Source organism: Phoxinus phoxinus (assembly GCF_949152265.1).
Source record: "Phoxinus phoxinus genome assembly, chromosome: 21".
Classification (NCBI taxonomy): Eukaryota; Metazoa; Chordata; class Actinopteri; order Cypriniformes; family Leuciscidae; genus Phoxinus; species Phoxinus phoxinus.
The window spans coordinates 25,718,889-25,743,661 of record NC_136896.1 but is presented as its reverse complement, the minus strand read 5'-3'; the positions used below and the strand labels follow the sequence as shown (position 1 = coordinate 25,743,661).

The window sequence follows — 24,773 nt, the reverse complement described above, 5'->3', positions numbered from 1 at the left end:
GTGTCTACTCCTACAGCACTCATTCACACCCACACATTCCTAAAGTCAATTAAGTGTGATGGCGTACTCAAGAGTGATTCCTGACATTTGTCAGAATTGAGTAATTTTATCTGGTAAATGCCAGCAAGCTTTATTTGTATTGCAATGCATGCCATGTGAATCAACACTTCATGCATGCCACTCTCCAAGGCTAAATAAATTGAAAGATATATTATACTCACCTTTATTCATGCCTAATGCAACCAGTGACATTCACTGCTGAATCCTGTCAACCGTTTGATTAACACTTGAAACAACTCCTTGACCTTCTCTAGATTGAAAGCGAGAATGTATTGACTTTGGTCAGTCTAATTATGGATGAATATAAACTCGGTTCCAAATGGTAATACCATTCCTTCCTGCTCTATGGACGAGGCATTTGTGGAAATACAAGGCCAAGGTTTTCCGTGCTCCGGCATTGTTAAAACTGTTTGAGTTGGCCCTGCATCCATTCAGCCTGTGTGTTTTTGCTTTCAGATGAGGCGAAGTCAATTCAATCTCGTTATTCCTTAAAAGCAGTGATGGTAAATGGCGTGTTAGATTCTCTGATGCTGAGTGCTCCAGGAATACAATCTCAAAGTACTCGGCTAAAACGTTCAATATGGGGGCTTGAAGAAAGAAAAACACCGTCGCGTCTACATGTGTGCGTGTGTGTTTCAGGCTCGGATACGTTCGTGGAGGTGGGCATGCCCCGAAGCCCTTCTCACTCGGGAAACAGCAATGAACTGAAGCAGATGTTGGCGTCCTGTAAGACATCGTCAGGAAAGAGGCAAGCCCTGGAGCTGCTACAGGGCACCAAGAACTCCCTCCTACAGTACGAACACACACCACTCAACACAGTCACTCACTAGTCCATGTTAGAGGGAGCTGATAATGCAATGTGTTCACTCCTATTCTTTGACCTATCTAGTTCAGATTGTCTGCTGTCGGACTCTGACTCCAGCGCCTCTGAGAGTCCGGTGGCTGATAAACGCGCTCCGGGGAGCGAGAGAGCCGCGGAACGGGCCGCTCAGCAGAACTCGGACAGAATCCGCCTTTCTCCCCAGTCCTCCTTCTCCAGTATGCAGGTGATGCACTCTTGATGTCACGTCAGATCGAATGAATCGAGCTGCCGCGAATATCACATTTGACTCTCAGCGTTTCAGACTAACACCCCTCATGGATATAATAGCTACGCTACTGGACAAAAGAAAGTCTCTTAGGCTCACCAAGGCTGTATTTATTCAAAAATACAGTAAAAACTGTATAAAATATTATTACAAGGACTGTTTTCTATTTTAATGTATTTTTTAAATGTTATTGATTCCTGTGATGGCAAAGCTGAATTTTCTGCATCATTACTTCAGTCTTTAGTGTCACATGACCCTTCAGAAATCAGATTTGGTGCTCAGTTATTATCAGTGATTACTGATGCTCAATTATTAATAATGGTTCTTAATATTATCAGTGTTGAAAACATTTTTTGCTCCTTACTATTTTTGAGGAAACCATGATCATTTTATTTTCAGGATTCTTTGATGAATAGAAAGTTCAAAAGAACAGCATTTATTTGAAATAGAAACCTTTCGTAACAATATAAATGCCTTTACTGTCAGTTTTGATCATGCATTCTTGCTAAATAAAATTTTGAATGGTAGTGAATCACGGTTTCCACAAAAACATTAAGCATCAAAAACTGTTGTCAACATTAATAATAAAAATCCGCTTACCGTAATATGATTTCTGAAGGATCATGTGACTCTGAAGACTGGAGTAATGATGCTGAAAACTAGAAAAAGTTATTTTAAATTCTAATAATATTTCACAATATGACTATTTTTACTGTATTTCTGATTTATTTATTTTTAATGGAGCCTTAGTGAGGATAAGAGACATTTAAAAAAATCTGCGCCTGTATCGTGATCTCATGTCCTGCCTCTCAAGACAATGCAGTGTTTCTAAAACGACAGAAAGTCAACTCTATTCTGTCCGCCACAGTCTGCTAAATGGTTTTGACAGAATGAGGCAATGTTTACCATTTGCCTTTCTCATAATATAAACCAATCTGACAGGAGAAATGAGGGACATAACTCCTTTCCAACAGCCTAAACATTCTTTGCTTTCTCTCTGTTCACCTCTACAGGCGGTCGACTACGAGGAAAAGAAGTTATTGGCGATCAAAGGTATGTGACTGACCAATCAAAACGCAGTTAAAGCTATATACCGAACTTTAAGAGTGTCTCCCACCCATCTATATTGTTAAAAACAATTCTGCTGGTAGGCGGTTTGAGGAATTGGAAACCGGTTATGTTTAGTCTGGTGTGCCAGCAATGAACAAAGCAAGACTACAGTGTCTTCATATGCTGAATGTCTGGCAATGAGTAGGGTGTCATTAAAGTCCTGTTTCACATTCACGGTAAATAAACTCTGCCTCATAAAGCTTCTCCACACCTCACGTCCTGTGTCCAGTGTTCATACTGTAAACTATGGGCCTGAGAATGCGGAATGCACCCAGTTTTAACGCTTTTCTTCACCTCATACTGTGAACGGTTCTTTGTTAATGATTTATGTTGGAACTGTACTGAAATGTGGCACAGTTTTATTGTAAAACAATGTTAGGGAATTTGGCATTCAATTCTAGATCAACTAATTATAATTTCTCATAAAAAAACGTCAATACCGTTTATGTTTCCCCATAAAAATAAGAGAGATAAACAAATGAACAAAATAAATATATATACCGGTATATATATATATATATATATATATATATATATATATATGTGTGTGTGTTCACCTTATCATTACCAGTATAAGTTGCTGTGTTTTCAATTGGAACTAAACAGTATTTAGATAGAATGAAAAATATTTGCATATATATAGTATATATATATATAATATATATATATAGCACGAAAAAATTAGGATTAAAATTTTTTAAATGATCCTACACTATACAGACACAAATAATTTCCATTGCTGTAATGAGAAGTAATATTATACAATTAAAATTAATAATGAAAAAAAATATATATAATAAATATTTATATTCAGTTATATATTAAATTTAATTAAATAATATTTTATAATATAATATATCATTATATATATATTATATTGTATATATTATAAAATATATATGGAATATAAAATAAATATATGTTGCAAATTGTAATGTAAATATATATTTTTTCTATCTAGGATATCGTCAGGCATAATTCTCGATGATTCACATGTGTGAGTCTGAATAAAGTGTGATGCATAGGCAGTGACTTTGACTTGACCTACAAGTTGTTTAAATGTATCTTTTTCTGTGTTTCTCTTTTCAGCCATGTTGAAGAAGCCAGTGGTGACGGAGGTCCGCACCCCCACGAACACATGGAGCGGTCTGGGCTTCTCGAAGTCTATGCCTGCAGAAACTATTAAGGAGCTGCGCAGGGCGAACCACGTCTCTTATAAACCTACCATGTCAACTACATATGAGGTAAACTCAACAACTCCAGCAGATGGAGAAGCAAATGCCTCTATGAATCGCTCTATGCTGATTGTAGTTCATCCAGTGCATTCTCACAGATTTTCTGGCAGTGCCTTGCTTGTTTTTATTATTTTTGTATTGATGTATCACTGCAGGTTTTTAGTGGAATAAACACGATCTATGATGTGTATTTGTATAAGGGGTCGCCTCTAGCCCTGTCCCGCTCCAACAGCAGAGAGGGGATGGCGAGTGGCAGCGACTCGGATAACTGGAGGGAAAGGAATGGGAGCGGGCTCCCGATACACAGCGAATACCCCTCTCCCATCAGCCCAAAGAGGAAGCAGAACAAAACAGGTGTGCTCTTCAGTCAGCGCCGGGACTGTGTTAATGCGACAAAATAAAAGGCATATGTTTTAAATGCTTATGATTGACCATTACAATTACAAAAATGACTAAATATCACTATGTTAGTGATTAAATGTAATTTAAAACATCATTTAACTTTATAAATCACTGTTACTGCCATTGTGAAGAAGTGCATTCAAGCATACTTTTAAAAAGAGTACTTAATACGCAAATAATATTCTTTAAAAGAATAAACTGCAATGTAATGTTTTCAGACACATCATTGTATCATATTTGCAATTAAATGAAAATAAAAATAAAAATGTCAATTACTTAGAATAATTAAAGGAAAATTTATTTGAGTTTAAATTACACTTAATAATGTTTTTTTACATACTTAAGTAGAACTTAAGTACATCTTTATATATAATTTCATAATTCTATTGGCTTTGAAAAATTTTTACTAATACCTAATAACCTAGTAACCTAATATATTGCATACATACACAAGCATTTATGGTAAACTAAAATGTAATTTAATGTAATTTCTACTGAAACTTCTATGTATGTAAATATATTTGTAATTACACAAATTGCAAATTAGTACATTTAAAATTAATTTACTTTAAATGTAACTGGGTAAAAACATTGCAGTTAAAATTAAATTACAATTGAAGTATTTTACTTTCGTCAGCAAATCAAAATAAGTACTTTAAATCACAACAAAAGATTATTAAACATAATGATTTAAAACATACTTGAAAGTAAAACTATTTGACATTATTACGTACTAAATGCACTTATTAAAAGTGTTAAAAGTGTACTTACAGTAAGTATTGTAGTATCTTTCTTTTCTTTTCTACACTTTATTTTAACTTTATCGTTGTTACATTGTAATTATATTGAAGTACTGAGTAATATTAATTCATATGTATTTACTAGAGGGTTAAGGTTTGGTTGAGGGTTAGGTGCGTGTAATTATGCATAATTTACTCTTATTACTATGGTAAATACATGTAACATATGAAACAAAGACACTGTAAAATAAAGTGTAACCAAAAATACTTCTAAGATTTGAAGTACACTAAAAGTGCACATTGAATCAAATTAAGCGCACTTGCTTTTCACCAGGGTGTGGACGCATTTTGACCAAGACAAAGTATCCGTGAAGCCATAAAATACTGTTTTGGTTGGCAGCTTATTAATTTAAGTGAACAGTTTGGTAACCTGGTAAACACTGGTAACTATTTGTGTATGTATTTTGGGATAGAGCACTACCTAAGCAGCAGCAACTACATGGACTGCATCTCGTCAGTGACGGGAACTAACGGCTGTAATCTCAACTCATCTTTCAAAGGATCTGATCTGCCTGAGCTCTTCAGTAAACTTGGCCTCGGGAAGTATACCGACGTCTTCCAACAGCAGGAGGTACAGACGGGGCTGCCGATATCTTCTCTATTAGTGTTGCTGTTTGATATGAGAGCACGTAAATGAGTTTTAGATGATTTCTGTCACCGGGAGGTTGTTTTATGTCTTTCAGCGCTTAGACTATTTTAGCTTTAGAAGGCAATTTAAATGTTATTTATCAGCACAGTCTTTGGCAAAATAGGCTTTTATGACGCACCATGAAATACTGGAGTGAACAGCTAACCTTTTTTGAATAAACACATCTGTTAGGTTTAATGCAAGTTTCACACATGATGAATCTGAACAATTTGGATATACATTTTTCATCTCATATATATTAAATTTCACAATTTTTAATATTTAATATGTATTATTTATGAATGACCAGCTCCAATTTTATAATGTATGGCTTTTATTAAAATAAATACTCAATGTAGTAACCCAGAAATGACTTTGTTTTGTGTAGAGCCACATAATTGTTACGGAGAAGAAACACTGTCAGTGAGACAGCTCTATGTCACTTGTGTGTACTGTCTGAAACTGCGGTTACTGTGACGCAACTTCCAGCACAGAACTGAAAGCCTTAGAAAAGCCCAAAGATAGTTATGCGATTCATACAATATGCCAAGCACTGTATTTCAAGATGCCAGAGATAACACTGTGGAGTCCAATGTTTGGTTCTGGCTTTTATCTTGTAAACACATCATCAGAAAGTTAGAGTAGTGGTCAGTGCACATGCACTCAGATGCAGGTTTGATTGTGGAATATGTCTCTCTGACCACACAAATTTTTCTCTGAAAGTCCAAATTAAAAATGCCATTTCTATCTTTTTATCAGATTGACCTTCAGACATTCCTCACGCTGACGGATCAAGACCTGAAAGAGCTTGGCATCACTACATTCGGAGCCCGCAGGAAAATGCTGCTGGCCATCTCAGGTCAGTTCCCTTTCAAACAAACAACTAGGGTTGTCGCATTACTATTACCAGTTACCTTTAAGGATTCTCTGTATATTTCTTGATTCCACAGGAAAAATAAATAAATAAATATATATATATATATATACCCTATTAATAAAGTTTTATTTTTAAGACATTGATTATTTATATGTGACCCTGGACCACAAAACCAGTCATAAGTCACATGGGTATATTTGTGGCATTAGCCAACAATATTAAAATTCAAAATTATAGATTTTTCTTTTATGCCAAAAATCATTAGGATATTAATAAGTAAAGATCATGTTCCATGAAGATATTTTGTAAATTTGCGTAAATATATCAAACAAATATTTTTATGAGTGGATGCCGCAAAATCAAGGACTTCATTTGGACAACTTTGAAGGCGATTTTCTCAATGTTTAGATTTTTTTTGCACCCTCAGATTCCAGATTTTCAAATAGTATCTCAGCCAAATATCCTGACAAACCATACATCAATGGAAAACGTATTTATTCAGCTTTCAGGTGATGTATAAATCTCAATTAAAGAAACATTTGTTTACCCATTTGTGGTCCAGGGTCACATATATAATATATATTTATTATTAATTGTTTATAATTATTTACTCGAGTTAAGTAATTTTTAAGTATTTTTCAATTAAGCTGCTTTAAGTTTTAGGTTGATCCTCCTAATGCACAGATCTGATCTTTTTTGTTGTACATTCACTGAAGACATACTATTTACATTTAAAGGGGTACTTCACAACTGGCGAAATGGGCTTTCAATAAAACTTGGCTGCCAGTGCCTATAAAGTATAAAGTTGAAACATTTTTAAATCTGTGCCACCTGACTGTGACATATTTCTCTTTTGCCAAATATGTTAGACAACTTCAACAACCATAATGCACTGGGCATGTCGCTGACCAAGGCCACTCCCACCAGTCTGCTCTAAATCCACTTACCAGAGTCAAATAGCGCTTGATTTAGTAGGAAATACTTCTTAGCAAACTTTTAGTCATAATGGTGTCAACTTGTATTGTTACCTGCTGCAAGAATTTAAAGAGTTAGACGTTTAGTGGGAGCGAGTTATTTCCAGTAAAGGATCCAGCACGATAAAATCTGAAAAACCTAATTTTGTCGAAAACAGTCTCGACTAGTCGTGCTAAGTGAGCTGGACGATAGAAATTACGTTTGTGAAATTTAACGTAGCACGGCGTTCGTGGCTCGACTAGTCGAGACTGTTTTCCCAGATGGCTCCTGCCTGTATGCGTAATGTACTGTCTTTATAAAGAATCTTCTTATTAAACTGTCTGTACACTTACAAAGTTCTCAATGCTTCGGTTTGCATGTAGGGACCCACATTATGCTACCGTGTTAGTGTGAGGCTATTTTGAGCCTTGTTAGTGGTATTAACTAGTGATTTACTTTTACCTATTATATGCCCCATATACTAGCTTTATAAGCTAATCTGTTTTTAGAGATAAAACTAAACATTTGATTATCATGAAAACGCATCCCAGAGAACGATCGACTCGGTAACCATGTGTTAATTACCCCTAGATTCATTTTCCACCGGAATTGTCCTTTAAAGGGACTTTGGTAATGTTAGTTAACTACATGCACTTAATATAAGGTTAAGGTTTGGTTTAGGGTTAGTTGCTTTGGCAATATGCATAATTTACTGTTATTACTATAGTAAGTACATTTAACTTCTGTAACTGCATCACCTTAAAATAAAGTGTTACGGAAAGTTTAATATCAAACTTGGTACCAACCAATAGAACATTAACCATAATAGCAGATGGACACAACATGGCATGCAAGATTTTCCTTTTTAATAGCTTGGAGTAATTTGGACAGCTGCTGGGTTTTGGGATTACGCTTATGATTTATTGAGGTGTCAGAGATGAAATTGGATTTGGCTTTCTACTTACATAACCGGCCAGGGTTGACTGACTGTCCACAACCCAGCATGACAGCAACTGGAAGTGACAAGCTTGGCCATTAGACATCTAGAACATCTGTGATATATTTCGACCACCCACTGCTAGATAACCATAATGACTTCCTGCAGTCTGGCCAGGATATTTACTAAAACAAAAACATTGTTCCTGTTTTATCAGCCCCATGGTTTGAGAATATAACACAATGCCTGAGGTTGAGGTAGCCCTTTCGTTGTTAAAAGTGAAATTATGGCACAGATGGGATTCTAAAATGTAGAGGTACGAGGAGGACAGGAAATGACCGCAGGCCCGTGTTTATTTCTCTGACTGACCTCAGATGCCAAAACACAATCCTATTGGGCTGATGCAAATTAGGTCCCAGTGACAGAAATGTCCTCCTTTGCTTGGGTCCTCTACAGCAAAAAAAGGGAACATTGGCATTGTCAAACCCACCTATGTAAATAAGTAAATTAATAAATCTATCAACACTCTGAGCTTCTGAAAACATAGTGAGCTTTCAACATAGGCATCATTTTAAGGTAGTATACCTTATTTGGACAAATTTTTAAGGTACAATGCATGAGAATGCAACAAGCTGATTGCAAAAATAGATGCGTTTTCCTGTTCGGTGTAATGATTTTTTGAATGCCCCCGACAGCCTCTGTGGTCCCATTTAGCCACTTGTTAGCAACCGCCTTTTTCAAGACAAGTAAAAACTTCAATGGCTGGTATTATATGTCGTACAATAAAGCGTGAAAATATCTTGAGCTTGTGTTTACCAGACCTTATTTCAAGCATTTGACAACAAATTACAACAAAAAAAACATTTAAAAAACCCATTGACTTCAGGACAATGGAACCGGAAGTGCTACAATGCTAACTCGTTTCTGGGTTTTGGCCTACAAAAATAAGTCATCCCTGCAGCACACAATAGATTCGCTAATTACAAATATATATATCAGTAATTTGGTCAAATCTTGGTACAAATTCTCAAGAAAACTGAATTAAATGTATAAATTAATCATTTATATTTGTTAACAAAAACATTTTAAATGGTTATAAAATACTTTTTATCCTGACAAAATATAAATGATGTTTGTTATTATTTAACAGTTGCACCACATGACATTTTACAGTCATTATATTAAATTTTTTTAAATATAGTTATAATATTTAAAAGTTTTTCAAAACCCTATGACTCAAACATGAATATAAACATTACATGTGTAAGAACTTATGATAAACATATGTGGATATTCAAAACATTATTCCTTTTCCTTATCTTAGACAGTCTTATTTGTCATTGAACCATCTGCCTGTTTAGCAAGTTCAGTTTTTCGGCAGTGCCTCAGTGTTTCTGTGGTGTTGAAGTCTGCATTACATGGAAATTCACCCTGTCTATTTTCCCTGCATATTATAGATCTTGTTGCGAATGATTCATCTGTGCATGTTGTATTTTTTTTTATATTTTGGCTGGATCTTCCAGTAAGACTTCTAACTGGTTGTCAACATCCAGTCAACAACCGATGCATAGAACCAAGTTTCTGCCGTACATTGGTTTCTTTTTTGATAATCCGTTAAACGTTGATGTACTTCATAGTACAAAAAAGATCTGTCTCTACTTCTGCTTCATCGTCACTTTAACTTGCATGTATGCAGTGTAAACAATGAATATTTAAGCCCTCTTTTTGTTTTGACAGAGCTGAACAAGAACCGAAGGAAGCTCTTCGAGCCGCCCAACATCCGCTCCTCGTTCCTGGAAGGGGGCGCCAGCGGTCGACTGCCACGCCAATTCCACACAGACATTGCCAGTGTGAGCGGGCGCTGGTGAGCCCATGCCAATGCATCAACGCACAGCCTGAACTGCACAAATTCCCATTCCCAACCTGACATAAAATACTGGACCAAAACCCGGATCTTCTGAAACTGTGCCAAATAAACAATGTCCATGAAACAGAGGTTAAGGGTCAAAGAACTGTTGAATATTATATGCAGTATGGTACATTATGCAATATGGTACTCATGTTAAAATGAAGGACATGTTGTGAAGGAACATTGGAGCTCCTGCACTGTGCTTGTATATGGAGCAGGTAGACTTTTATTTATATGCTCGTCTTAGGCTTCGCCATACTAATTCTTTGCACTTTAAAAAATGCTAAATGCTTTATCTACGGACAGATTCGCCTGACTAGATACGCTTGGATCTTACTTAAAGCACTTAAATGGATATCAAGCCAAAGTGTTCTGCACAAATTATCCATATGGGAATCTTATCTCAAGCCACGGGCTGCACCACAGTGAAATCACCAGCCTGTTGTAATTACTAATGGACCTTAGTCAGAGTAGACGCATTCAACACAAATAAAAGTGTACGTATATCCCTCACAGGCTTGTTTTCATTCAAGTCAAATGAAATATGACGTCTACCCTAACTAAGGTCCATTGTACATTGTCTATATATGTTTTTTTCTGAACCTAAGTTGTTTACTCTTAAAGGGATAGTTCATAAAAAAAGGACAATTCTACCATCATTTCCTGTTTGACTTTCGTTAATCTATGGAAAACAAAAGAAGACATTTTAAAGAATGTTTCAGCTGTTTTTAGCCATACAATGATAGTCAATAGAGCGCATTAGTGCCCGCTCACTTTTTCAACGGCGCTGGCTCCAGAAGTATTTTTTTCATTCATTTCTCCTTTTCTCCATTAATTTTAAATTAAATTCTTCGCTAAAGAGTTATAAGCCATGAGCCGAACCAACCAGCTACAAGCTGAATCACAACATTGCAAACTTTGATTTGAAGCGAGTGTTTGAAAATTGACCAAAAAGACAAAGGTACAAGACTGTGTGCTTAACGGCTTTAGTGAAGGAAAGAACTGCAATCCCATGAAGCATTGCGAATGACTATCAAATAAAAAACGATTTAATGCTGTTGATTATATTTCATTATATTAGAAACACTATATTTTAAGTTTATTGCAAAATATGCGTACATGAACAAACATTTATATATTTTAGGGAGACTAATTTGATTACGTCATTCACTGTGCTTCGTGAAGTGGGCTGGTGCTAAAGAGAACTTGTGTCATGATTTGCTCGTCACAACTAATTGGTGGACTTTTCTACACAGTATCATGGGTAGTGTAGTTCCATGAAAATCATCTATTAATTACGATTATTAAATAAAAAATTAAAATAATGCAAACAGATGCTTCAGCAAAAGCATATACCATTGATCAACAACCTTTAACAGTCTTTAAGTTATCATAACATAAAAAAAAAAGAGTTTTTACTACCGGAACCCAACTGTCTAATTTTATGGGGGTCCAATACAACTTTAGACCTTAATTGAATGAACAAAATATATTTTGTGTTTCTGCAGAAGAAAGAAGTCATGCAGAATTACAAATTTTAGATGAGCTATACCTTTAGCTGTTGTCTTTAGAGCTTATAGCCGGCCTGTCAGTAGTAGCTCTCTAAATAGTGCCTCTCTTTAGCTACTGACTGAAGTGCAAATTACACCAGCTCTGTTTCAACCACCTTCCTGAACGCCACAGACCACAAGTCTTCACTGACCGCACTTGGAATTCTTCTCCGAGCAAACCATGGCTTAATCCACGGCTTTTCTCCTGCACGCGACCAAAGTCTGTGCTGCTTTCTTGAGCTCGAGACTTCCTACACCGTTTAAAGCGGCTCGTTTACCTCTATCTTCTCTCACCATTGTTACGCTATCCCAACGTGCTCTTTGTATTCCCGTATCGGATATTTCCAAAGCACGTCTTTTTAAATTCTGACTATATCTAAAGCTGTGAATGTTGCCAGATGTACTCCGAAGTATTGATACCACCAAGTGCCTCTTGTCTTGCACTGACAACTTTTCCAAAGTAATCGAAGACTATCGATCTCTCAAAGGTACAGTGTTTTACTGGGAAGTACCACTTACAGAGTAATCTCGCAGTGCATTGCTTTATCTTTACATGTATGGTATATAATTAGTACTTCCATTTAGCTCTTAAGTACATTGAATTTGTACCTCACGTGATAAAGGTACTATTTAAGTTTGTATTTTTGTGTATTGTCTTATTATGATTGTTTATAGACTTTTTTTTAAGTAGTTTGCTTTGATAATTTACAGACAGTAGCAATCAACCAATCAATTTGTGTAATGGTTTGTAATGTTTTTTTTAAATCAAATTGAGACTGACAAATGAGTGAAACAATAGCTCTCTCTGTGTATCCTAAAATGTTATTATTAATAAAATGCAAAAGACTATGCAAAGAATCACTTTGCCATTTTAGGTTTAAATCTTTCCGTTTAAGCACATATACGCTTTTGCGTTTTATTGGTTGTTCCTTGTTTTTGTTTTGTTTTTTAAAGTGAATTCATTTTATAGACTTTGTTTTCAGTAAATTGCTACTTTGATATATCTTAGATTAGAGCCTTTTATATGCATCAAATGCTGTTTTAGTGAGAGACCGATTGTAATTCATTTGTAGAATTGTTTTGTTCTCTGGAAAAAAAAGGGACGTCTTAATATTCTGACATGGCCTTCACATGGCCAGCACGTTTTTGAGTATTTTTGACCAAAGTCAATTGCATAACCTCTGGGTTATGAGGTTACATACATCATGTGCACAAATGTACAGAGCAGTGAAGCACATTAACCAGTATTATTCTTCCAAATGTACGTTAGTTGGCCAGTGCCTTGGGATTGACTTTTCTGTGAGCTTGGCGCAGATTTTGTAATATACTCCATTGTAATGTTCTATGACGATGGTCATAAATTTGTATAATTGCCATAAATGTGGTATTGCTGGATGGTCTTTATAAGTTGGAGGTGTTATGAAAGAATAAAGCTTTTCCATTTTATGTTGGCTATTCCACCATTTGTATGATCCTCATGACATTTGGGTCTGACGTCTAGCTTTGTGTATTTAAAAATGCATACATATTACATAATAATTTATTTCCCTTGTTAGTGGCATGAACATCTGTGAATGTCTGACTAAAGTAGATGTAGTGGCAGTAGAGAGGAAAAAGACTAGCGTTAACCAGACGTTAACACAATAAGAATCAAGCGACACGAAATGTATCCACACCAGACGCCAAACGACTTCAAGACAAGACAGAATCAATCAAAAATCACAGCCAATCGGAAATGTAGGCGGGCTCTCTCTGCTAGCGCACTGCACTAGCAACGAAATAGATAACTATAGGCTATAATCAAATTCATCAACACCATTTTAACATTATTAAAAATACACCCTGAGAGGCTGATATAATATTTGTCAGAATATACTGAGTTAACAGTTTGTATGTTCTTGTTTCCTTTCATTTATTTTCAATGAGGTGAATTTCCATCGTCACTTTCAGGGTCAAGCAAAATGATAGTCAAACTCATGAAACCCCTCAGGTCCTGCTCACTCCGCTCTGTGCGAACCCAGGTCTCTGGCGTTGGAGGTGGTCGCTCTAACAAGGAGGCTAAAGACTGCAGTATCTAGTGTTAGTCGCTAGAGCGCCTCTTGAGATCAGGGGAGTGAGGTTTTACCTGCAAATCTCTTACTAGCTGGCCTCAGTTACACTCACCCCCCTAAACCTCACTCCCATCCAGGTCATGGCACCAATGTAACCCCTCAGGTCCTACTCGTTACATTCACATCAAATTATTTTAACATTAAATGAAGCCCATGATCAGTGCCTGAGATAATCATTGTATTATGCTGCAGGACTGTTGAATCCTTGAATCTGATTCGTTGACGAACATTCTAAGGTGTGCAACTATTTCCAGGGAAACGCACAGCTAAAGTAGTTACAGGCAGGTCTTGACTGCATTATAGTTCCATATCACTTCGCCAAATGATTTGTTATTTCAAAGGTCAAAGGTTTACATCCTTCAAAAGAAAAAGAACCAAAACCCACGACGACACTGACCAAGCAAATAAATATAGTAAATGATGAAAACGACAAATTATTTCCATGTTTTTTGCCACAAAATTTCATTTTTATTATGTATGGACAGCATACTCCCGCACACTCACATACAGTACAGACACACACTCGCACAGAAACCTGTTGTCAGCTCTGATCTGATGATTTTATCAGTAAAATAGTTTAACAACTTTAGCTGTTTAACAAAGCTACATGCCATTTCTCAACAGTCAGATAAACTTACAGTTTCGCTATTAGACGCTGGTGCCAAACGCTGTTATAATAATAATTATTCATTACATTTATATATCGCTTTTCTGGACACTCAAAGCGCTTTACATAGAAGGGGGAATCTCCTCAACCACCACCAATGTGCAGCATCCACCTGGATGATGCGACGGCAGCCATATTGCGCCAGAACATCCACCACACACCAGCTTATTGGTGGAGAGGAGACAGGGTGATGAAGCCAATTTGTATATTATATATATGGGGATGATTAGGAGGCCATGATGAACAGAGGCCACTGGGCAAATTTGGCCAGGATGCCGGGGTTACAACCCTACTCTTTCGAAAGACATCCTGGGATTGTTTGTGACCACAGAGAGTCAGGACCTCGGTTTAACGTCTCATCTGAACGACGGCGCTCTTTGACAGTATAGTGCCCCCATCACTACACTGGGGCATTAGGACCCACACAGGCAACAGGGTGAGCGCCCCCTGCTGGCCTCACTAACACCTCTTCCAGCAGCTACCTGGTTTTCCCAGAAGGACTCCCATCCAAGTACTAACCAGGCTCAGCCCCGCTTAGCTTCAGTGGGAAACCAGTCTTGGGCTACAGGGTGATATGGCTGATGGCCTGTTGAGAGACACTCACACGCTTAATCTCTCTCTCTCTCTCTCTCTCTCTCTCTCTAATAACTGCATTATAACTGCATTAGTCTGCTATTACAATAACATGTGAACAAGTTATTTTCGACCAAGTCTCTACCTTTCTTACACAGAACAACCTCCTGGACAACCTTCAGTCTGGTTTCAAAGGGAGCCACTCAAGTGAGACTGCCCTGCTATCGTTTTTTTTTTTTTTTTTAACTCTGAGACTAGCAAGAGCAGCTTCCAAATCCTCAGTACTCATCTTACTGGACCTGTCTGCTGCTTTTGACACAGTTAACCACCAGATCTTCCTGTCAGTCCTCAAGATGAAGGGCATGTCAGGAACCACACTCCAATGTTTCAAGTCTTACCTCTCAGGTAGGTCCTTCAGGGTGTCATGGAAGGTTGAGGTGTCTAAGTCGCAATATCTAGCTTCTGAGGTGCCTCAGGGCTCAGTACTTGGACCACTTCTCTTCTCCATCTACATGATATCACTAGGATCTGTCATTCAGAAACATGGGGTTTCTATCACTGCTGTGCTTATGACACAAAACTCTACCTCTCATTCTATGTATAAATTGTACGATGATAACACGTGCAGGTTAGTACAGAAGAATAAAACGTCATCAGCATGCGCTAGTGGCGCCAGACAGCCATATTGCAAAACACCCACGACACACCAGCTTATTGGTGGAGAGGAGACAGTGATGAAGCCAATCAGTATATAGGGATGATTAGGAGGCCAAGATGGACAGAGGCCAAAGGGCAAATTTGTCCAGGATGCCGGGGTTAAACCCCTACTCTTTTTAAAGACATCCTGGGATTTTTAATGACCACAGAGAGTCAGGACCTCAGTTTAACATCTCATCCGAAGGACGGATATTGTGTCATGAATATCGAAATAAAACTGATAAAAATCGGATGAGATCATGCTAAATTTCTGACATCGTGTAAAAAATTATCACAGGCCACAAGACCTGTGACCTTTGGTTGCAAGACCTTGACAACGGGCGTCTTTGAACCTCTCTTTAGAAGCCACGGCCACAGAAATCACCACAATTGGTCATCTTTCGTCTGGGACAGTCCAAAATCATAAAATGTGTACCGGGCATAAGACACGGTGTAAAATGTGTTTTGAGATGAACCGCACCCAGTCATACCAGAGCTTATGCGGCCCTGCCTGATTACAGTATGTCACAAATATGTCAGTGATCTCACTGAAATCCTTTGCTCTCACACACACACACACACACACACACACACACACACACACACACACACACACACACACACACACACACACACACACACACACACACACACACACACACACACACACACACACACACACACACACACACACACACACACACACACGCACACTTTGGGAAAATGTATGTTAATTTTATCTGTTTTTATGCAGATGTGAATCTGTTAAGAATGGAAGTATACTCTGAAAACTGGGTGTAACTGTTTTGATATTTTGCTAGATTGTGTTTTCTGTCTGGATTATCTCTGCACATACTGTAAATCGGGCCTGGATTGGAAATGGAACAGGACAGCTTGCGGCTGGAACAAGAGGGGGGAAAAAATTCTCATTTTCCTCTGACAAGCTCACATTCCAGCTTTTGAATCTCGCCACATTGTCTGGATTATGGATACAATGTGGAGAGACTGTCCAAGGGTTATTGGGAGGATGAAATGTGTCTATTTCACCACAACAATACCTAAATCCCTCAGCAACATTCAGACATCTTTTCATAAACGGATACAAACTTCAAGGAAAGGGAGTTATTATTTATTCATTTAGAAGGTGTGTACGGTACTCATATTAAGCAAAATAACTTTATCCATTATTTTCTAGTCTCGGTGGACAGACCACATGTCACTATACTCTTTTCAGATGAGGGGAATTTTAAGCTCATCTATAAAATGGATGTCTATGTGCTGTCTAACCAGATTATCAATCCTATTAGAGCTCAACAGTTGAAATTTAAATGCTTTTTGTTAGACTGTTTGCAATAATGTTTAGGAGAAATAAGCTGTTGCACCTCTTTTCTGAAGTGTGAATGTATGTTAATAATATAATACAATATTTAGATAATTAAATTAACATTAAAGTTTAATACACCAATGGTAACAATAATGTTTCACAAAGTTTATGACCAGTTCACTTTTCTAAATGAATTATTAATGAATTGGTGTTTCCTTTACTTTTTTGGGGAAAATATTCTAGTAGAATTGAATGTAAATGCCAATTATTTATATGATTAATAATGAATTCACATTACTTCATTTACTATCAGTTTCACATAATAACAGAGGATAAATCCATTTATATTAAGTCCAGAATTTATTTTTACAACATAAAATATAAAAAGCTTGATAAACAGACTATTTCTGTCGGTTTTAATGATGAGTTCTGTGTTTTATGCCTCTTCCAATGTAAATGCATTGCTGTTGTTTGTTCTCCAACAGGGGGCGCTACGGAACGAATTTGCTCAAACTTGACTTTCAACCACTACTTTTATGTTTATTAATTATCTTCATCTGCAAATAAGTTTTCCTTTTAGGTTGAATAGAGTCAGAAGTGAATATATTATTTTATTATTATTATTATTTATTGTCTAAACATGTTGCACTGACAAAGAAGCTTAAATAATTTACGGTCATTGTCAAATATTTAAACATTCATGCTTGACTGGTTTCAAGCATCATTTTAATAAACATGTTTATTGTTAACACTAGATTTTGTAGAACAAAAAAAAGTGTTTAAAAGCATCCCTTGCTTGAAGCAGGATGTAAAATGATTTTACCAGCTTGTTCATAAGGTCCATTTCTCACAAATTAAAAAGAAACTAAGAAAAAAGAAGAATGTTTCAATTGTTTTTGCCCCTGCAATGGAGGTTGATCATTGTCCTCATTGACTTTTATTATGTGGGGGGAAAAAAAGACAGACATTTTCAAAATACCTTCTAAAAAAAATAAGTCACAGCGACATTTTATAAGTGATATACTTGGAATCTCATCCTGACCTCACCTCACCTGCATGCCTGTACCATCATCTCATGTGTTTTGCCTCTTGTTTTGCATTCTGCATGCACCTTATTTACATTCAGAAGCCTTAGTGCATCCCTTATTAAACCTCAAACCGCCATATTAGATTTAAACACCAATAGAGAACCAGCTGAAACATTTCACCTCATCTGACAGTGACCATGCTGGCTGAAGACAGGTCGTATGAGGTGAGCTGATCTGTTTATAGATGTACAATCAATGTGAAATACTTCCCGTTATGCAACAGACCTCAAACTGCTGTCCGCTGATCCACAGACACTTTTATTTATTGTCCTGATCAATTTTCCCACATATGAAAGGCTACAGACTTTAAATGACAGTAAAATAACTAGGCACAAGCTGTAATCAATTGTGCTTTACTCTAGTCATTACTGGTGATGTAATGTAAGCTAATCATTTAAAGCTATGTGAATGGATTTTTTTTTTAGAAAATGTAAAATTTATATAAAATATATGTAATTCAAGATGAGACCGGGGTTAGTTGTCACAAGGCTGTATCTTAGTAGGTACTGTATAAGGTATTAAGTGAAAAGTCATGTGACACAGATGTTTGTTTTCTAGCAGTGATTTTACTGTATGTTAGTTTCAAACGTAACAAAACCTTAAATCAGATTTACTACATTTACAACATTATCACTGTTGTAATTTTGTACATTCCTTTGTATAAATTTGGATTGGAGTCTGATTCAATTCAATACAAAATTGGCTGGCTAAAAAATTAGGTTGATAATATCATGGCATAACACGTCTAACTATTTTCCCATTAAATAGCCTATAATGGGCTAAATGCCAGGTTTCAATTGTAACAACTTACCTCATTTAATATTACAACATGCGCCACTTAAAAATGAGCATAAAATTTTAATATAATTATTTTCATAATAAATGTATTTTCACTCGGTCCCATTAGTTAACATTAGTTAATGCATTAACTAACAATGACCAATATATTTGTTACAGTATTATTGTAAAGTGATACCAAGTTGTTTTAGTATACTTTAAAATATTTAAAACTATATTTTTTTATTTACCGTTTTTAATGAGTAATGAATTCAATTTCCACCATGGTGGAGCTCTGGATGAAACCTCCAGGAATTGACTGCCTGGTTTTGTGAAACTGCATCCCTTACAAGATGCACCGTCCCTGGGCATGACTTGAATAACGGCCTGCTGCCTGGAAGTCTTGAATTGGTTTTTGGCTGCTTTGAGAGCTGAGCTCCAGGGCGGCATTCGATTATCGTGAGGCCCACTTAGAGTGACTCTGGGTGGGGATGGAGTTCAATTTCCACCACTGTGGAGCTCTGGAAGTCTGGAGCTCCAGGGCATCAACGACTGATGTCTAAGACTGGGCTCAATCTGGTTGTATTTTATTTGAGTTCATGTATATTTTATTTTAGATCTCTGCTCAAAAAAGCAAATTAATAACACTGATCATATGACCTCTTAGTACAGATTGTCAAATGTTCTTGCCCTAAACATTCTCAAATCACTCTGGAGAAGATTATTATTATGTGAAGTTCATGCCAGCATGAGGAAATCACAAACTATAAGACATGAGCAGTTTTGATTAGATGAGCAATGAACTTAAAGTGACAGTTCACCCTAAAAATTAAAGTGAAGTCATCATTTACTCACCCTGTGTTGAATGCCGTTCTTTCTTTTTCGGACCACGAAAGGAGTATATTAAAATGCCCAATTGCACTCGTCCATATAATGGCAGTGAATAGCGACCAGTATTAAAGAAGAAATCAAGATAAATAGAAACTCAACATGTAATACAACTCCTAGAAATTCCAAAAAAAGTATCTATATATGATCTTCACCGAGTTAAATATCTCCAGACCGGGACTGCGGTTGTCAGATGACAGTCAAAATGACAGTTGACAGTTAACTTCGAACACAAACGGATATTTTTTTTATGTGTGAACTGCGAAGCTGTAAAGAGTCTCATGATGAAGTGCACAGAAGACATGAAGATTTTCGTTTGTTTTTTACCAAACCCTATTGTATACCACCAGAACACTTGGAATATATGATAAAGTGTCAAATAGGACTATTCTGTGATACTTTTGCATCTTTAAAAAGCAAAAAAAATATATATAAATAAACCTTGATGCTGGTCACTATTCACAATTCTCCTTTTGCGGTCCGAAAAAGAAAGAAAGGCATACAGCATTAGAACAACACCATGGGAGAGTAAATTATGGAAGTAAATTAATGACAAATGTTTGTCATTAATAATCCCTCATAATAATTACAAATACACTTACATTTCTATAAATGAGTTTTTATGAATGAATGGCTTGCTCTAACTGTTGCTCTGGTCTTCGTCAACAACACGCGCTTGCACCCCCTGCTGGTGAAGTCGACTAACAGCAGATGGAGATTATGCTCGGTAATCTACTGCTTTTCCTGCAGTTCCTGGATGTCAATGTTGAATTTACTGTCGAATTCGAACCACTGAATTTGTGGAAGCGAATTTGTAAAGCGAAATAAAATGGACCGAAAATTGTCTGTTGAATATTATAGGTTGTATTTTTAAACAGTTTGAATATTTTGGAAATGAAATATGAAAGGTGAATATGGATTATTGAATTTTTTATAATGAAAATGTGTTTGAAATGTTTTGAATTGAAATATTCACAGCTTAAATATGCAACCATGTTGAATTTGAGCCAATAAAAAAAATGCAAGTCCTAAAAATACAATGCATTAAAATGCAAGCATGGTAAATGCAATGCATATTTTATTCAAGTCGTGCAATTCAACAGGCTTTTGTTTCAAAAACATTTGTCATTATTTTACTTCCATAGTAAATGATTACCGGTACTTAATTTTCATTTTAGAGTAAACTATTCCTTTAAAGAGAAGACCAGCATATCATGGTTTTGTTTACAATTATAAATAACTGAGTCAGTTTAAGAAGAGTTGGATGCATCCCGCCCCATGATTAAAATATAAGCCCATGGCATATGTCAGTGTGTCACTGTAAGTGCTAGCCTGCTTCAGCAAGACCTCTCAGCACATTTATTGCTGTGTAACTGTACGGCAGGAAAGAGTAGGTCAGAAACTCATGTGTGTGTGTCCTCCGTGTGCAACACAACCCCCTCACTGCCGCAGAGATTACATTAGAGCTCTGTCTCCTATAATCACTGCTCTTCATCATAGTCCTGTGAGTATGTGTGCGCACCTCATCTCAACCTCTCTGATCCCCATTACATCGCTGTTACACATCCAGGCTGTTTCGTTACTATATCTGGCTCTGTCTCTCCATGGGGTTGTTTCTCTCCTCCATATAATAATAAAGTCTTGCCATCTGTCATCTTCCCCTCACATTTGGCAGTAGATGAAGATACAGCATTGGGAATACACTACAAGAAACAAGAGGAGATATTTAGCTTTACCATGTGACCAGAAGAAAATCATTTCAATAGAGCTTCATACTTCATGTTATACTGAGATAAAATATGCAGTTTGGTGCAGATATTGTTATTTGATGATGAAATTCTGAGCTTTAAATGAAAATCAGTGGGATGATCTTTATAACAGTATAGCAGAATACTTTCATAAAATGTATATACATATCAGTTGCCACTAGGGGTGTAACGATACCCTCAAGTCACGATTCAATACATATCACGATACTGAACTCACGATACGGTATTATTGCGAAACTCTAAGACATATGATAAAAGGTTAACAAAAAATATACTGTTGATTAAAACTGTAAATTTGATATTACATTGTGGGTGTACAGTAAATGAATAGGCTTGGACTTGGTGCTGGTAACCCAATGCACAGGACAATGGTGACGCCAGAATAAAAATATTGATGATTTAAAATACAGAATTATTTTAGATGAATACGCTTGCACTCTTTTACTGACTCAAAATATTTAAAATAATGTAGGTAACTTTTTACTGGTAACATAAGACATTTGGCATTACAAGGACCCACAAATATTCCCCCATTGCATTATTATAAATTCTATGTAACATATATATATATATATTTTTTTTTTTTTCACAGTAATTTTTTTTTTTGAGTGAACAATACATATTGTTGCATTTTTGTATTGCGATATATTGTGACACAATATATTTTTATAGTTGCCACTGATCCCAATAACACATCTTAGTAAGATGATATATAAATGCTTAGTTTTAGGATAAAAGCTCTGTAGGTTTATTGTGGAGGCAAAAAAATATGTAATGCAATAAAATACAATGATTGTATGATATGTGTTACATACTGTACATCATAACATGATTTTTCCTATAACAAAAATATGTGTGGATAATCAGGTAAACCTAGATGATGTCTCAGTTCAGAAAATATTAATCTTGAAATATTACTAACAATATAAAAGTTATCCTATCATTTACTTTATACAACTAAAACAAATTCACAGCAAAGACATGTGAGCTGAAGGTGGACATTTTTACAATTGTTGTGAAAAGGAAAATACAGAATAAAAAAAATTAGCAAAAATGCCAGTGTTGCAATATCGGCACTTCTGAAACACCCCTCAACCAATCACATTCGAGGGTCAGAACCGTGTTGTGCAATGTAAAATGTGACTTTTTTTCTGACTAATAAAAATGTATTGTTGAAAATAAAATGTAATTTGTTTCTGTGGTGCAACTTTTAATTTTTGAAAATGGACAAACAGAGGGAGAGGTATTGATGGAGGGATGGAAGAGGGGGATGGGTGTGTTGGGTTCTCGGCTGGGGGGAGGATCATACCGGCAGATTATTAATGGTTTGCAGGTTGGGGGTACTGGATTATCTGCCCTCTCAGGGCTTGACGACTCTACTGTATCACCAGCCGCTTTACATCACCACACACTGTTCCTGCTTCAGCTGGCAGCAGAAATACATGTTAAGATGTGTATTCTCCTGTATGATCTGAATCAAAAGCGCCTAGTGTGACTAATCAACCGTGTGACTTTGCTTAATCCCGACATCAAATTGCACAGTCTATTGAACTACTTAACCATGTGAATAATTCATTTCAAGCTTTATGGGCACAGCTAGAAATTTGAACACTGAAAGCAATCCTAAACCTCATGCGTTTAGGCTAAAATGCTCATATCTTTATATTGCCACCACTTTCGAGGTCAGCTCAAAGGACAAGATTGATTTACTATACTGTTCCTAGAGGCACATATATAATGATAAGCTTTAGGAGTCAGAATGAATATTTAAAGTGATATGATAGCAAATTCAAGGACAGTTACAAGCTAAATTAGAATGAACAGAGCAAAGATATTTAAGCAGGAAAAAACATAAATCAAAGTAAGTGCATAATTTCTTTGCAACAAGCATCACTATGGAAGAATAAAAAACAAAAAAAGGTCAGAATAAAGTCAGAATTGCAGATATAAAGTTGTAATTGCGAGAAATAAACTCGCTATTCTGACTTTTTTTTCCCTCAGAATTGCATGTTTATCTCGCAATTCTGACTTTACAACACGCAATTGGCATGATATAAACGTGCAGTTCTGAGGGAAAAAGTCAGTCTTTTTTTCTTTCTTAGAATTTGACTTTATAACTGTGAGAAATAAAGTCAGAATAGCGAGAAATAAAGTCAGAATAGCGAGAAATAAAGTCAGAATAGCGAGAAATAAAGTCAGAATAGCGAGAAATAAAGTCAGAATTGCGAGATGTAAACTCGCAATTGTGAGATAAAAAGTCGCAATTATCTTATATAAAATGTTTTATTCTGTGGCAGAAACAAACTTACATACATCACCAAGCTAAATTGCAAAAATTATTGCAAGTATCTCGGACACTCCCTCTTTCTTCCATTGGTTGGACAAACAGATAGTCCCGCCCCAAACTCATGCCATTGGCTGAGCCAATGTTGGTCAGGATGCTAAAAACAAACAATAGTCGTGTCCGAACAAGTGTACTTCCATAGTAAGCGAAAAACAGTATGTGAGTATGTCTGAATTCATAGTTTTCATAAAACAGTAGGCAAGATTCTTAAAGCAGGGCTATGCAGGTTCGGGAATTTCTTCGCTGTATTCTCGCTTTTTGCTCGCAGGTTTCTCTATAGAGCTCCCCCTACAGCTCCGGAATAGATATTTGTCAACACTGTCGGAAAACTTTTTGTCGACTCTCAGATACCAGAGGCTAGTAGATCAACGACATCAAAGCAGAAGGGACATTCTTTACAACGTCTTCTTCATTCGGGTTCAGACAGCGTGAGGGAGCGCAATAATGACAGAATTTTAGCAGATTTCTTTTTGCCGTAAAGCAATTCTTTACATCGCGAGACTTGATATCACGCGATACTTCTTGACGCCGCGTCCGGCAGCCAGTCGGCTCAAAGTTGCAAGTGTATTTTTTCCACTCACATGCGATAGGGGGGTGCGAGACGACCACCATTCAACCCGAAAAAAGTTATATAACCATTCCAATGACTCCGAAGCTGTTCGGTTAAGGTAAAAAAGCTGCAGTTCACCTTTAAGTGTGCGGTCGATGGACACTTTATTATCCTATGAGGCCACAGGAGAGGATTTGTAAATGGCAACACAACTGATGCCATAGGTCACGTGAGTATAGTACGTCCGAATTTCATTCAAACTACACAAATTCATACTAAATAAACAGCATGCATTTTCAAAAACACCAAATGTTTTGAAAGTGACAGAGACACAGTGTTACACTTTTGAGGGGAATCAACCTACAAATGGCTTACTGAGTTTCCTCATCATAGTAGATTCGGGATTACGCATTGAAGCTGTAATCTGAAAAATGTG

At 36.5% G+C, this 24,773-nt stretch overlaps 1 protein-coding gene across 3 annotated transcripts in view; it reads left to right on the top strand.

Moving 5' to 3' along the window:
• bicc1 (BicC family RNA binding protein 1) overlaps positions 1–12,996 on the top strand; it is an 84,173-nt gene extending 71,177 nt beyond the window's left edge. For all 3 annotated transcript variants that reach the window (XM_079596340.1, XM_079596341.1, XM_079596342.1), the window contains 8 exons: positions 700–853; positions 950–1,106; positions 2,162–2,201; positions 3,348–3,502; positions 3,694–3,847; positions 5,109–5,266; positions 6,083–6,182; positions 9,829–12,996. In XM_079596340.1, coding sequence (XP_079452466.1) covers positions 700–853; positions 950–1,106; positions 2,162–2,201; positions 3,348–3,502; positions 3,694–3,847; positions 5,109–5,266; positions 6,083–6,182; positions 9,829–9,959 — 1,049 coding nt within the window. In that variant the 3' untranslated portion in view covers positions 9,960–12,996. The remainder of the gene's footprint in view (positions 1–699; positions 854–949; positions 1,107–2,161; positions 2,202–3,347; positions 3,503–3,693; positions 3,848–5,108; positions 5,267–6,082; positions 6,183–9,828) is intronic.
• The last annotated feature ends 11,777 nt before the right edge of the window (positions 12,997–24,773 follow it).